The 12135-nt window shown below is 49.6% G+C and overlaps 1 protein-coding gene across 1 annotated transcript in view; it reads left to right on the forward strand.

Moving 5' to 3' along the window:
• The first annotated feature begins 6874 nt into the window (after positions 1-6874).
• The window catches only part of LOC126537976 (phagosome assembly factor 1), a 65828-nt gene continuing 60567 nt past the window's right edge, over positions 6875-12135 (forward strand). Inside the window, exon 1 of the mRNA XM_050185092.3 lies at positions 6875-7140. Within this exon, the coding sequence (XP_050041049.2) occupies positions 7077-7140 (64 nt within the window). The 5' untranslated portion in view covers positions 6875-7076. The remainder of the gene's footprint in view (positions 7141-12135) is intronic.

Genomic DNA, 12135 nt, shown 5'->3' on the forward strand with positions numbered 1-12135 from the left:
GCCGCTTCTGCGCAGAGCCCGGGTCCCTCAGGCACATAGTAGGGGGTTGCAGAGCGGCACCATTAAATCCTCCGAACCCTTACCCCACTAACGAGCTTTGGGAGAGAGCCTTGGCCAGCTCCGACCTCGAGGATCAGCAACGGCTGATTGCGAGGGCCCAGGACGCGGCGCGAGCTCAAGGCATTCTGGAATGAGGACGCCTCTCCGAAGCTTCATTCACCGAATAAAAATGTTTATTCTCTCTCTCTCTCTCTCTTTGCAGGCTCAAACTTAACACCGAAAACTACCGGGAGCACTGTTGTGACGGCTGTGCAAATGTTTCTGGCAAGGCAAAGGTTTTCAAGCTTTAATGAATGGCATTGAACCAATTAGTGCATTGCTCTGAACATACACTGAACCTTATGTTAGAAGAATTGTGCATGAAAATCGAGGTCTGTCGACGTTTCTGTGTTTTTTCAGAGATCCAATCAATTTTATCAAAACATCACGAAAGCGGCTCAGCTGGTTCCAGCAATTAAAAGAGAACGTGCACCTGCTCTCGGGCAGTCTTGCAAAACTAGATCGACGCTAAAGGCGTCTTCGCTGTGTTCCGTGTCCAATAATTACTCTGAGCTGGTGCGATTGTTCTCTGTGCTTTCTTCCAACTTCAAGGACGAAGTAGATGCTAAGGCAAGTGACTACAAAAAGACACTCCGAAAGTTTGATGCCTATATTTCATACTGAGGCTTATGGTCTTTGTGTTTGAAAGGCTGTAAAGTGTTGGTACCCCTCTCCAGAAGAACAGCCTGCAGTTTAGCCACGCAGAACAAATAGTGAAGGCGGTTAGAGAGAGTATCAGTCAATTTTTCAATGGTTTCCCTACTTTATGCGGTGGTGTGACAACTAATGCGGGAGCCACTGAGGTTGGAGATGCGAGCTTTTGAAAGAGACAGCGGAAAGTACTAAGGCGTTAGGCGGAGAACAGCATGAGCATGAGTTCAACTCCGTAGATTTTCACCTGAAACGGTTCTATCTCGTCGTCAACATGGCGCATGCTTCCCTGAACACGCCCTTCCTGTCAGAAATGTGGGATTACATGACGCAGGTGGAAAATTTTCTGACGGGTGAAGTCGACAGCGCCTATTTGTGCATGGCTACAGGGAGTCCGTGATGGCGTCAGGTAGGAGACCGGTGCACCCCACCTCTACATGCTGGATCGTTTCTACCGTCCGAAATAGCGAACATTGCGTCTCTAAATTGGCCGTGAATCTCGCGCGCCACATCTGCGTCCTGAGGCCACCACAGCGCGCCTCTGCCAGTAGCCTGCTTCCTAAAGAGTTATCATAACAGTCTTCTGTTTCCATGGACTGCTTCTTCGTAATATATAGCTCCAGTGTCGTCTTTTTCTTGGCCGCTAGAACCCACTATGCAGTCTCGGCGAGCCACACCATGTCGCGAAACTTCAGAGCTGAGTGCCCGCTGAGCGATCCCTCTGCCGTCAGGTTTACAGTCGGGAGGCCGTACCGGTCACCCAGGCTCCGTGTTCTTTTCTCCCAACGGGTGGGGCACCTGACATAGATGGCATGCGTCCACACCTAGCGGGCAAGGTGGGCCTCCGGTAACCGAGAGAGCCTCAGTTCAAATAGGAATTTGGCCCAACCTCTCCCACTACGAAAGTAGACCATCCCAGTTAACCCTGGATGGCTTCCACCGCTACGTGCTTCTGCACACCCAGGACATGCCTGCCATCACGTTTACGCCTCTGTAGGAACTCCCTCGTTCCGGAGAAGCACAGCGCCGCGTTGACATAAGTGAGTCCCGGAATGGCCACCATCTTCTCAAGGCCTCTCACCACTTACCTATTGAACGACCAGAGAGCCTGTTTACCCAAGACCCCTCTGCAGCGCACCGCCTTCGCCTTTATCTGCTTCTCGTGCTGGAGGAGTTTGGGCCCGCACTAAGGTAGACGTCTAGGTATTTCATCGCGTCCGTCAAGGGCACACTGCTGCCTTAGAGAAACCACTCTGCCACGATGGGTTGCTCCAGAGCCCATGCCATCACCCCACACTGTGCCTTGTTAAGTTTTAGGCCCAGATAATTCATCGTATCACCGCATACACCAAGTAGCCTCTGCAGATTTTCCGCACTGCCCGCTAGCAGAGCGATGTCACCAGCATACATCGGTATCTGTTCAACCACCTGCTGCCCCTGCATCCTGTGTTGCAGTGTGAAACCGCACTGCGAAGCCTCGAGCCTTTGGGCGACACCCACCAGGTAAACCATAAACAGGATTGGGGACAGTGGACACCCTTGCGAAGTGCACGTTTAATGGAGATGGGATCTGTTCTGATATCGCCGCATTCCGCCCTTGCTGTCAAACCAGTATACATGGATACTTTGTTTAGCGCAAAACGACAGAGACAAGAAAGACGACAGGACAAGGCGCTAAACAAAGTATTCATGAATTCACACCAACTAGCCCGCCAACGCATTGTGCAGTATACATGGCCTCAAGCAGATGCCTATCTGCTACACTGAGGCCCATTTCCCGCAGTATCTTCCACAGAATGGGCGTGTGCATGCTATCATATACATCTTAAGGTCCAGAAATGCCACATATAACGGGCTTCGGGTCAGCTCAGCGATTTCTATTCACTGGGTTATTACAAACAGATTATCTTCTATACGCCACCCAGTGCGAAAACCTATCTGGAGCTCTCCCAGGACCCCCTTCCGTTCAGCCCAGCTCTGTACTCTTTGTCGTACTGCTTGGGCGCACATTCGATAGAGGAGCTGTGTGACTGCAATTGGTATATAGTTAATCAAGTCTCTTCTGTCTCCCGCCGCTTTATACAGTAGTATCACCCGTGTCATTTCCCACTGGTCTGGGATTCGTGCACCCATCATCACCTGCTCGAGGAGGGTGAACAATCTCTGGCGTACCTGCTTTCCCAAAACTTTGACTAGACACATCGGAACTCCGTCGTATCCAGATGTCGTTGTAGCGCTCACCCGTGATGACGCCCGCGTTCCCATCCCCGGGCTGTTGGTGCTCTCCGAAGGTCCGCCTCGATGTCTTGCTCTCCAGCAGCAAGTATGAATTGGTGAGCATCTTCCAACGGGACCCTGCTGGTTTCGATCTCCTGTGGTTTATATAACCCGTTGGCTGCTTGGGGTTCATTGGGATGTGGAGGGCCTTGCAGAGCCCTTAACTACAGCTCCAAAAGGTGTGCGCAGTCTTTCCCTGTAACTGCATCCACCTCAGGGGCCGCTCTCAGTGATCGATGCAATGGCTGCCCGTTCCCAGCCTTGATTCGCCTCCAGAACTTCTGTGGTGCCTGTCTACCAGTCGTCTTAAGCTCTGCCATGAAATGCTAATTGAGTTGTCAGATCTTGGACTGCACGAGCACTGCTGCTTCTTGCTTGCATGCGGTATTCCGAGTCCACCCCTGCTGTGTAGCATCCAAGTCTCCACTTCTACATGGGTGGCGATGTACACGCTGGCCTCTCGCTTCTGACGAATTGCTGTGGTGACCTCGGGGCACCACCATGCCTTCAACCAGTGACGACCTTGTGTCCTGGTTGCCTGCGTTTTCAGAACCGCCATCAATGTTGTGATCAAAGATTCATAAGTGCCAAATGTAGCGGAATGTAATTCCAGCTGAGTGGCTAACTCGTCCAACATCTTCTCGCTCAAGCAGCTTACAGTGGTCACCCGCTTCTGTGCCACTAGCTTGGTACCTCTGCCAAACATGCATAGAAAACGGTTGTGATCACTTACCAGATTCCCACTGCCATCCTCGTCAATGATCATGGATGTGCGCGACCTTACTGTATAGCCCCTCTGACATCAAACAGTAGTCGATACACGACTGCTTACTCATACAGACCATGTGACTGCCCCTTGACACTTTTCTGTTTGATTGACCACAATCAACTAGTGTTGTTCAGCCAAACCTAACATTCGCCTGCCATTAGCGTCTGTTCGACCGTCCAACTCATCGACGTGGGCATTAAAATCGCCCTCTACTATAATTTAATAACCTGCCTTGAGGTCTGCAATGTCATTGCAATGACATTGCCTCATTCTGGGTTGCCTGAGTGCCCGGCCATAAATACACCATTGCAATGGTGACTGGTTTTCCTGCTAGGCTTCCAGTCAGCCACATATGCTTCTAGCACTCATAGCGGATGCGGATCCACTGCGGAGCCTCTGCCCTCAGGGACTCTACAGCCACCCTTCTTCGTTCCCCTTGTTGCCGATTGCAGCGCTCCCACGACAGCCCTGGGGCAGTTGGTGGCGCCTCATAATTTCGGAGGTGAGTCTATGCTACTGCAAAAATGGCGACCTGGCGATCCTGCATCTCCTTCACTAGTTCATCCCACTTCTGCTCCCTCCTTGCACCTTGGAAGTTGAGGAAACCGACCGTCACACCTGGCTGTGTCGACCGATGGTGGTGTCGCTTATGTCGTCAGTGTTTCCTCTTGAGGTTCCATGCTGCAGGTGGTTGGAGGGCAGAGAAACTCACATCCGTACTGTGCTCATTCCGATCGGTTACCACTGCATCCCTCACCAGGCTCAATGTTTTTGTCCCAGTTGTACCAAGGTCTTGTTGAGTGCATGGAACATCCGTAGGTCCGCGCCGGGGTTATTCCCCTCCGCGCGCCTTCCATGTTTCCCGTTCTTCCTGACGTTGCGGTGCCGTGAAAGCGCTGAACCAGCCTCGGCCTTCGCTGCCGCCTGTCGCGATAAGAACCACGTGGGGGCATGCCTAAAAAAACTCGTTCTCGCCTTGCCAACTGGGAACAAATGACTCGAGCCACCACTGCTGAATACTCGTTGCCTTTCTGGCCATGTCGAGTGACGAACCCTGTCGTTGTTATCCCAGGTCTTGACATACTCCCCAGGTCTGACATACTCCGCGCGTTATCCCCAGGTCTTGACATACTCCGCGCACGAGCTCATTCCACCGCTGACAATTCCCCTGTACCATTTGGCCTGATTGTGGAGCTTTCGGTATGCCAAACACCAGGTAAAAGTGCCATGGGAATTTCTCGACCCACTGCTGCAGCTGCTCTCTGATGTACTGCACCTCAGCCTCCGGTTCCGCCCCATCCAGGAGCTCCACGAGTCCAGCGTGGACCACCAAACTTTATTTTTCCTACTGTACGTGTATCTCTTGCTGCAGCTTCTCGGCTGCCTCCCTGAACGTCGCACTCTTCTTTGTATGAAAACCGACGCGGTTGTCCTCATTCGTTATCTGACGTACTGTGGGTTTGAGTCGGAAGGAATTTGCATCTCCTGTCACTATCATTGTACGAGAGCATTATGCCCTGCTGTCACCGTCTTCTTTACCTCCCGACCATGTGCTGTTTTTCTGAGAGTGCTGCGCTTCGCCGTCTGAGCCCGCAACGAAAGTTCCGGTCGAGATTGGGCTTGTGTGTACAGACCCGCCGTCATGGGCCGCAGATTCTGTCGAAGCGCATGCTCCACCCAAAAAAGGCCTGACTTAGTCACCCGCGGTGTCAACCCGTTGCTCCTCAACCAGCGTATGACCAGTATTTCTGGCCGGCGTCCACTCACATTGTACGCCTAGTGTCATACGTTTAGACAGGCCGTCCTCAGCTCCGTTACCTTTTTCTGGAGGGCCACTCGGAGGCTGCGTTTCTCTCGTAGCGTCTTTTCAATAGCTTCTCTTACAGATATCCCTACGTCCAAAAGGGTGCTCAAATCAGCAACGGCGAGCTGCCACTCCTCCGTCACCGGCTCCGCCTGATGTGCGAGCTCCGACCGGAGGCTGTCAAACGCCCACACGCTTTCCAAGCAAAGGCCGTCGACGCATCAGCCTGGGTAACCGACTCAAAGGGGGCATCCATGGGGGTATCGCTCAGCATGACCAGAGTCCTTCCATGGAAGGATTCTGGCATGACTCATGATTTGCAGGTCGTGTTTATTTGGACAGTGTTGCCACCACATTAATGGATTCTGGAGTTGCCAAAAGAATTTCGTTTTTGCTACATATGCTTCGGATCCATAATTCCGCCAAGGAGAATCACGTAATAATTAGGTTTAACATGCTTCAGGATTTTAAGGAGTTTGCTTCTGTATTGCATGAGCTCTTTCTGAGCGTTGGTGGTACTATTCCTTAAAAACGCTTCGTATGGTGTCTCTTTGACCCGTACCATCTTTGGCATATATATGGAGGAAGAAAAAGCATTTTTTCTTTCCTCCATGATCTTTAGCAGATGCGATGTCATTCATGGCCTGTACCCGCGTTTTGACTTTTTAACGACATTATATGGACAGTTATTTGTATACGGAGCAGCATTTTCACTATAAAACGTTGATATGCTTCATTAGCTGATATGCACAAAATTTGTTGTCCCACTTTGTCAAAAATATTTCATTTTTAAACTGTGCAAGTGCCCTCTGAGAAATATTTTAAAAAACATATTCTTCTATAGTTTGCTTGCACATGTAGGTATAGGTTTTGAATGATTTTCGTGCGTGTTTTCCCTGGTGCTCAAACCGCGCTACAGGGCCTTGCCAATGTAACCACGCCTCAAATTCAGCTGTTTGAATCGCATGTCGATTCGCGTCTCGTTTTGATGCAGATAGAAAGACCGAGGCACTCTAGCCTCTGAGATTGCATTTCGAAAAATCCTGCCTTTGCGTGCGCTGTCCGCCGAGTTACGAAGTCCAGCAACTGCGTTGAGCTGGTAGTCTCAGAGGCCACCATATGAAGCAACCCGATGTTGAGACGCAACGCTGTTGCCCCCTGGTGACATGCTATCAAACGAGCGGAAATAAACCAGCTATCCAGCGACGACGCTTGCCGCAGCAGCTGAGCGAGCCAGGTCCAGCCAGCTGACAAGCTTTTCCAAAAGACAACAACAAAAGGCGAGCCAACATGGCGACCCATAGCGCGGACAAAGAGTGAACGGCTGCGGAATCGCTGCTTTGTTTTCAGTTCTCTCACCCCTTCACTTCTGAACTCGTCGTCGCGTTACCGCAGCTGATGCGGTACTAGAGGAGTCGTGCGTGCACTTCGCAGCAGCAGCAGCACGCGTTAAAAAGCCTTCAAGGCGCCTTCATCATGCTCGAGCTCGACGTCGTTCCCGAGAAGTCGCTAGGCAATGAAAGCTGGGAGCTGGTTCTCGGTGAGTATGTACCAACTACGCCCGTCGTGAGATCGACTCCGTGCTTTCGTCTCCATCCCTTTCTTGCTGCGTTTTGGCTCGTCCGTGTGCGCTTGTGTGTGATGTGTACGACAATCGATTCGAAGTGCACCGTTCCCTCCGTCGTCTGCTGTGTCTCCGTGCGATTTTGCATGTGTGTGCAACTGCAACCCCCTTCTTCGCGCAACAGTCTACGGCGTAGTGAGTATGTGGTAAGCGTGGTCACCTTGTCTTTCGATTCCGGTTGACGATGCTGGACGAGTGATCAACGGGAACCATTCGAAAAGAGAATCGAGCGGCCTAGATCTGAGCAAATTTCAGTGCGTCGTAGGGCTCACGCGCTGTGCTCGCGAGTCGTCTTTGCGGTCCTCGTCTGCAAATCCCAGCTGATCGCTGCAAGCTCGCTCGCATCGCGACGTTCACGCCCAGATGAATCGCTCGCGGGCGACCGTGCGAGCGAGAAAACGTGTTGCGTGTGTGTGTGTTTTTTCAATGCTTGCCCTTCATCTAGCCGAAGGGGGCCCCCTTTTTTCACCGGAGAAATCGGCCGTCGGTGAGCGAGTGGTCGACCTTGCGTGCTTTTTCGCCTAGCGTTGTGAGCCAGCTGGCTTCTTTCTCGTTTTTAATTTCTTTTCCCTCGCAAGCAATATGCCTGGGCGCGGCTTTAAAAGAGTCAGCTGACCGCGATAACCTCGGCAACTTTTGCTTCGCGAGGCGAACGTTTGGGATGTCGCGTCGCTGTCGAGACCTGCCCGAGACGAAACCCTGCGGGCGGTCCACCGTTCGTGGTCGAGTCCGTAGGATGGTGCAGCAACAAGTCCGCGTAGTACGCGGGATTACGTCACGAGGCCGATAGCGAGCTGTTGCTGCTGGTATACAGCTTAGCCGTCGTTCGACATTGGAAACGCGCGAGGGAGTCGCGGAAAAACAGCTGTTCGCCGCGGAACACGTCATCTTACGCGCGGAGAGGGGAAAAAAAGAAGGGGAGGCGAGCGAAACAGCTGCCTGCCGTTGACCCGCGGGCGAGCAGTAACTGTGGAGACCATCGATGTCTCGGAAGACGACGTCCGCGCAGCAGCGGCAGTATCAGCAGACGACGCCTCTGTTTCCGTCTGCCTATGCCAGCGCACGCAGTCGCCAGCCAGTGCCTGCTTCGCCCCTTCCCGCAGCAGGAGCGTCGTCGAAGCGATGCTGTCGCCCACAGAGCCCGTCCTTGCCAAGGCAGTCGGAGTGCCGAGCGGAACGCTGCATATGGGTGCTGTCGTCATTCTCTAAGTCGTGTATTTTTTTTCTCCCCCCCCCCTCCCTCGCTTATCTAAGCCGTCACGTGCGTGCCCAGTCCTTATCGCTGCTTTGGGTTTCCCATGTTCACGGCGTAGTGCATATCTGTGTGTGTGCAACTCCCTTGTATCACGTGTTGACAGTTGTGCATGAATTGTGTTGTCGTTCTTGCCTTTGTCTCTTGACGCTTCATAATTGCCAGGAGACGTTGTTTCAGTAGTGGCTCACTTTGACATAGTGTTTCTGCAATGTCCTGTGCACGAAAGAAAATTGTCCTTGCATTCACTATGCTACATTCTCAAGCTGCTATGTTAAAAAGAGAAAAAGGAGGAATTGAGTCCATACTTGTTGTGAAATGCCTCAACGAAAAGAGAGAAAGCGGTCGTATTGTTTCTGTATGTTTTCATTTGAAATATTGTTGCAACATGCGCAAGGAATACAGTGAGAGAACCTTCAAGGCTGCTGATTACAAGTTCACATAGCTGTACAAAAAGTGGGGCAGAGTCGAAATAATGGAGGGTGAAACATGACAGGTAAAAGTGCCCCTGTCACATTGTGGGACGATCTAGAGATATGAAACAAAGAATACAAGCAAGATCGCTTGTTTACAGTTGCTTTATAGGAGCGCAGTCATGTGATGTCACCTTCCTTCTGCTCCTTCCTGATAGCACATTGCTCAAACAATTGAATTTTAGTTGAAGTATAATCTGCTGCTTCTCCCTATCATTGTTTCTGATTCAGATTCCTTGGTCAGGTACTTCTTTGATTTTAAATGTCTTTATAAAGATTGGCCTGATGATAAAGTAATTTTGCCTTGCGCACCTGCTTTTCTGCTGCATTTGAATTACTTCTTGTCACAAGGCATGCATCGTAAAAATTTGCATCCCTGACTGTCACTTAAATGCGTGATAACGGAAGCTAGGCATGTTATCTTTATTGCTGTACCAGTGAGTCAAGGGAGGTAAAGCAAGCATAACAGTAAGCTAAACTGATAAAGTTGTTGAGTGCTAAGAAAAATTTTAATGTAGGAAAATAATTGTAATGGCATGCAGCAATGCATTTCTTCAATTTAATAAATTGTCTCTAAATAGAGATGTTGATCCCCTTGATGCTCTGTTCTCTGCTGCCTGACTATGGCCTCGGAGATTCTTGGCACGGCTAAGGGCATGGAGCTTCATACAAAGAATATTAGTGGGAATTGTGATTCTAGTGTCTACATGTGCTGCCAGTATGGCTTTCACTGTTACACGGATTTGCCTAAACTTTATGCTTGTGGCTTCAGGAGATAAGGTTATTAACATAAAATGTTCATGTTTGTTGAAGTGTACGTCTTATCGTAGAAGCTTTGTATGGCAATAAAGTCTCCGTTAGCCTCCCTGTTTCACCATTCAAGGGTTTTCTGAACATTACAAAAACAATTGCTTAGAGTAAAAAACGAAACAGTGATACTACTTGGCGAGCGTTGCCTTTGGAAACATCCTCCAGATTTAATGACGTGTAAACTTGAAAATGTTTGTACTTGTGTGCTGGAGGTTGTGCAATGCAGTTAATTTTGCGTGCTAAAATAAGTGTTTGGTAGTACGCTACGCAGATAAACCACAAAAGAACAATGAAGGCAGCTGCATTTTACTGTCTTAATGAATCCATGCCAAATCGTAGAACAAGCCACGTGCTACCTGCTGTTCCTGTAGGAGTTTAACAAGGGATATGCATAATTCTACAAGTGGGCTTTCCCACACATCTCGTTTGACACGCACAACAGTCCGAACGTCGCCGTAGATGTGGAAACGAAGCAGGTTTGCATGACGTGGTGTTGTTGTCCTTGCCATCATCTCTTCCTTTGCTAAATGTTAATTAACTGTTTGCAAGTCTATCATTGGCTCAAAGGTGCTGTGAGCAGGAGGTTGGCCATCTGTGTAGGGCAGCCTAATGATGTGAAAAGGCCTGCTTCTGGTATTTTGCGTATCTCCCATTAGTACCTGTATTCACACTAGTAAATTTAGCATGGGAGTCTATGGCTAAGGGTTCCTGACTGCACTGAATATTTCGGAGGCCATTGCTTTGCTTTATGCATGATAGGTCACACAGACAACGTCAAGCATCTGTAAGCAGCAGTGCCAACAAAGCACTGGAAAACCCAAGGCAAAGCTAAAGAATGGCATTCCGGCTTGTGCAGCTGGTGAAACAGTAACTGTGGTAAAGCGCCTCGTAACCGGTATCGTTGTATCGTTGCCTTCGACAGTGAAGCCCTGGCTGAGGACCTGGTTTAGCAATTTGAGCTAATTTCAGCGTGAATTTAGCCCCAGGGCTCAGACCATTGGCATTCGCACACAAGCAAGTGATCCATAGGTCATGTGAAAATAGATCTTATCGCACTTCCAAAGCACTTGAATAAGTGACATAGGTGAAATCCTTGTCTGCTCAGCTTCTTTGGCCCTTACAACCGAACCCCGATATGAAAACACGAAGGTAAAAAATTATTGGATTATATCAGAAGTAAATCTGAAATGTTTAGCTGATATTGTCATGTAACGATTATATGCTTACAACAAATATTGCATTTAAAAGGTATTTTCATCTCAGATAAGACTTCATTTTCATGAAGTTTACTGTATAAAATCAAAATAGTAAATTATGTGGTTTAATGTCCCGAAACTGCACTTCATCATGAGAAGCACTGTAGTGGAGGGCTCAGGATCACTTATCACCTGGGTTTCTTTAATGTGCACCTAATTCGGGGCACACGGGTTTTTTCAATTTTGCCTCCATCGGAATGCAACTGCCCTGGCTGGGAATTGAAACCATGACCTCTAGCTCAGCTGCACAATTTTTTCATTCTTGTATACAATGCAGTGTAATTTTCAGGATTAATCTGACCACTCTTGTCAGTTAACTGTCAAGGGGATATACAGTGGTGCAGTTCGTTGTACAGTTAAACCTCAATATAAAGAAGTCGACAAAATCGGCAGTTTGCCTCATTATATCGAAATTTCGTTTTATTGAAATTCGACCATTTATGCAAATATATACAGTCGCCGATCAATTTTTTTTACACGGGACTAGTAGGGCCGAAGAATTTTCCGAATTATCGGGGAATCGAAAAAAAGCAAATTCGTATTAGCAATTAATTTTGATAAATTTGGAAGTCTGTGACGAATGATACGGTTTAATGCCACGTACGTCGACAGTATCTTCTCGGCAGTACGAATTAAGCGAATCCAGCCACGCTTTCGCATGCACTCCGCCCCCGCGGCAGATAGCGCCGTCTGCACTGGGACAACGCTATCAGGAAAAGTGCCGGCAACAGGGAAGAATGCTTCGTCTGCCTCTGGTTCCCACGGGCCACCGACACTCAAGATTGCACGACCTCCAATACTAAAGGCGCCTTTAAGCAGCTTACATGATGCCATGCCTTCTCGATACGCCCACTCTTCGCACTCGCAGCAGATTACCTCTAAAGCAGGGTGCGCGGCTGCATATGTGCTCAGCCACGCTTACAGCCATGTGCAGCCACTGCCCAGACTCGCTTACACCCCACTCCGCCCCCGTTGTGCACGTGCACGCTGGGTTGCGCACGCTTACCCCGAGCTTGCTCCCCTCCCTCTCTTTCCCTTTGCTCAAGCGGGAAGGTGGCACTCCACAGTGCGCGGGGTGGGAGGAGGATCTTATTGCACTTGGACTTTATACGGTACATGA

Source organism: Dermacentor andersoni, chromosome 4 (genome assembly GCF_023375885.2).
Source record: "Dermacentor andersoni chromosome 4, qqDerAnde1_hic_scaffold, whole genome shotgun sequence".
NCBI lineage: Eukaryota > Metazoa > Arthropoda > Arachnida > Ixodida > Ixodidae > Dermacentor > Dermacentor andersoni.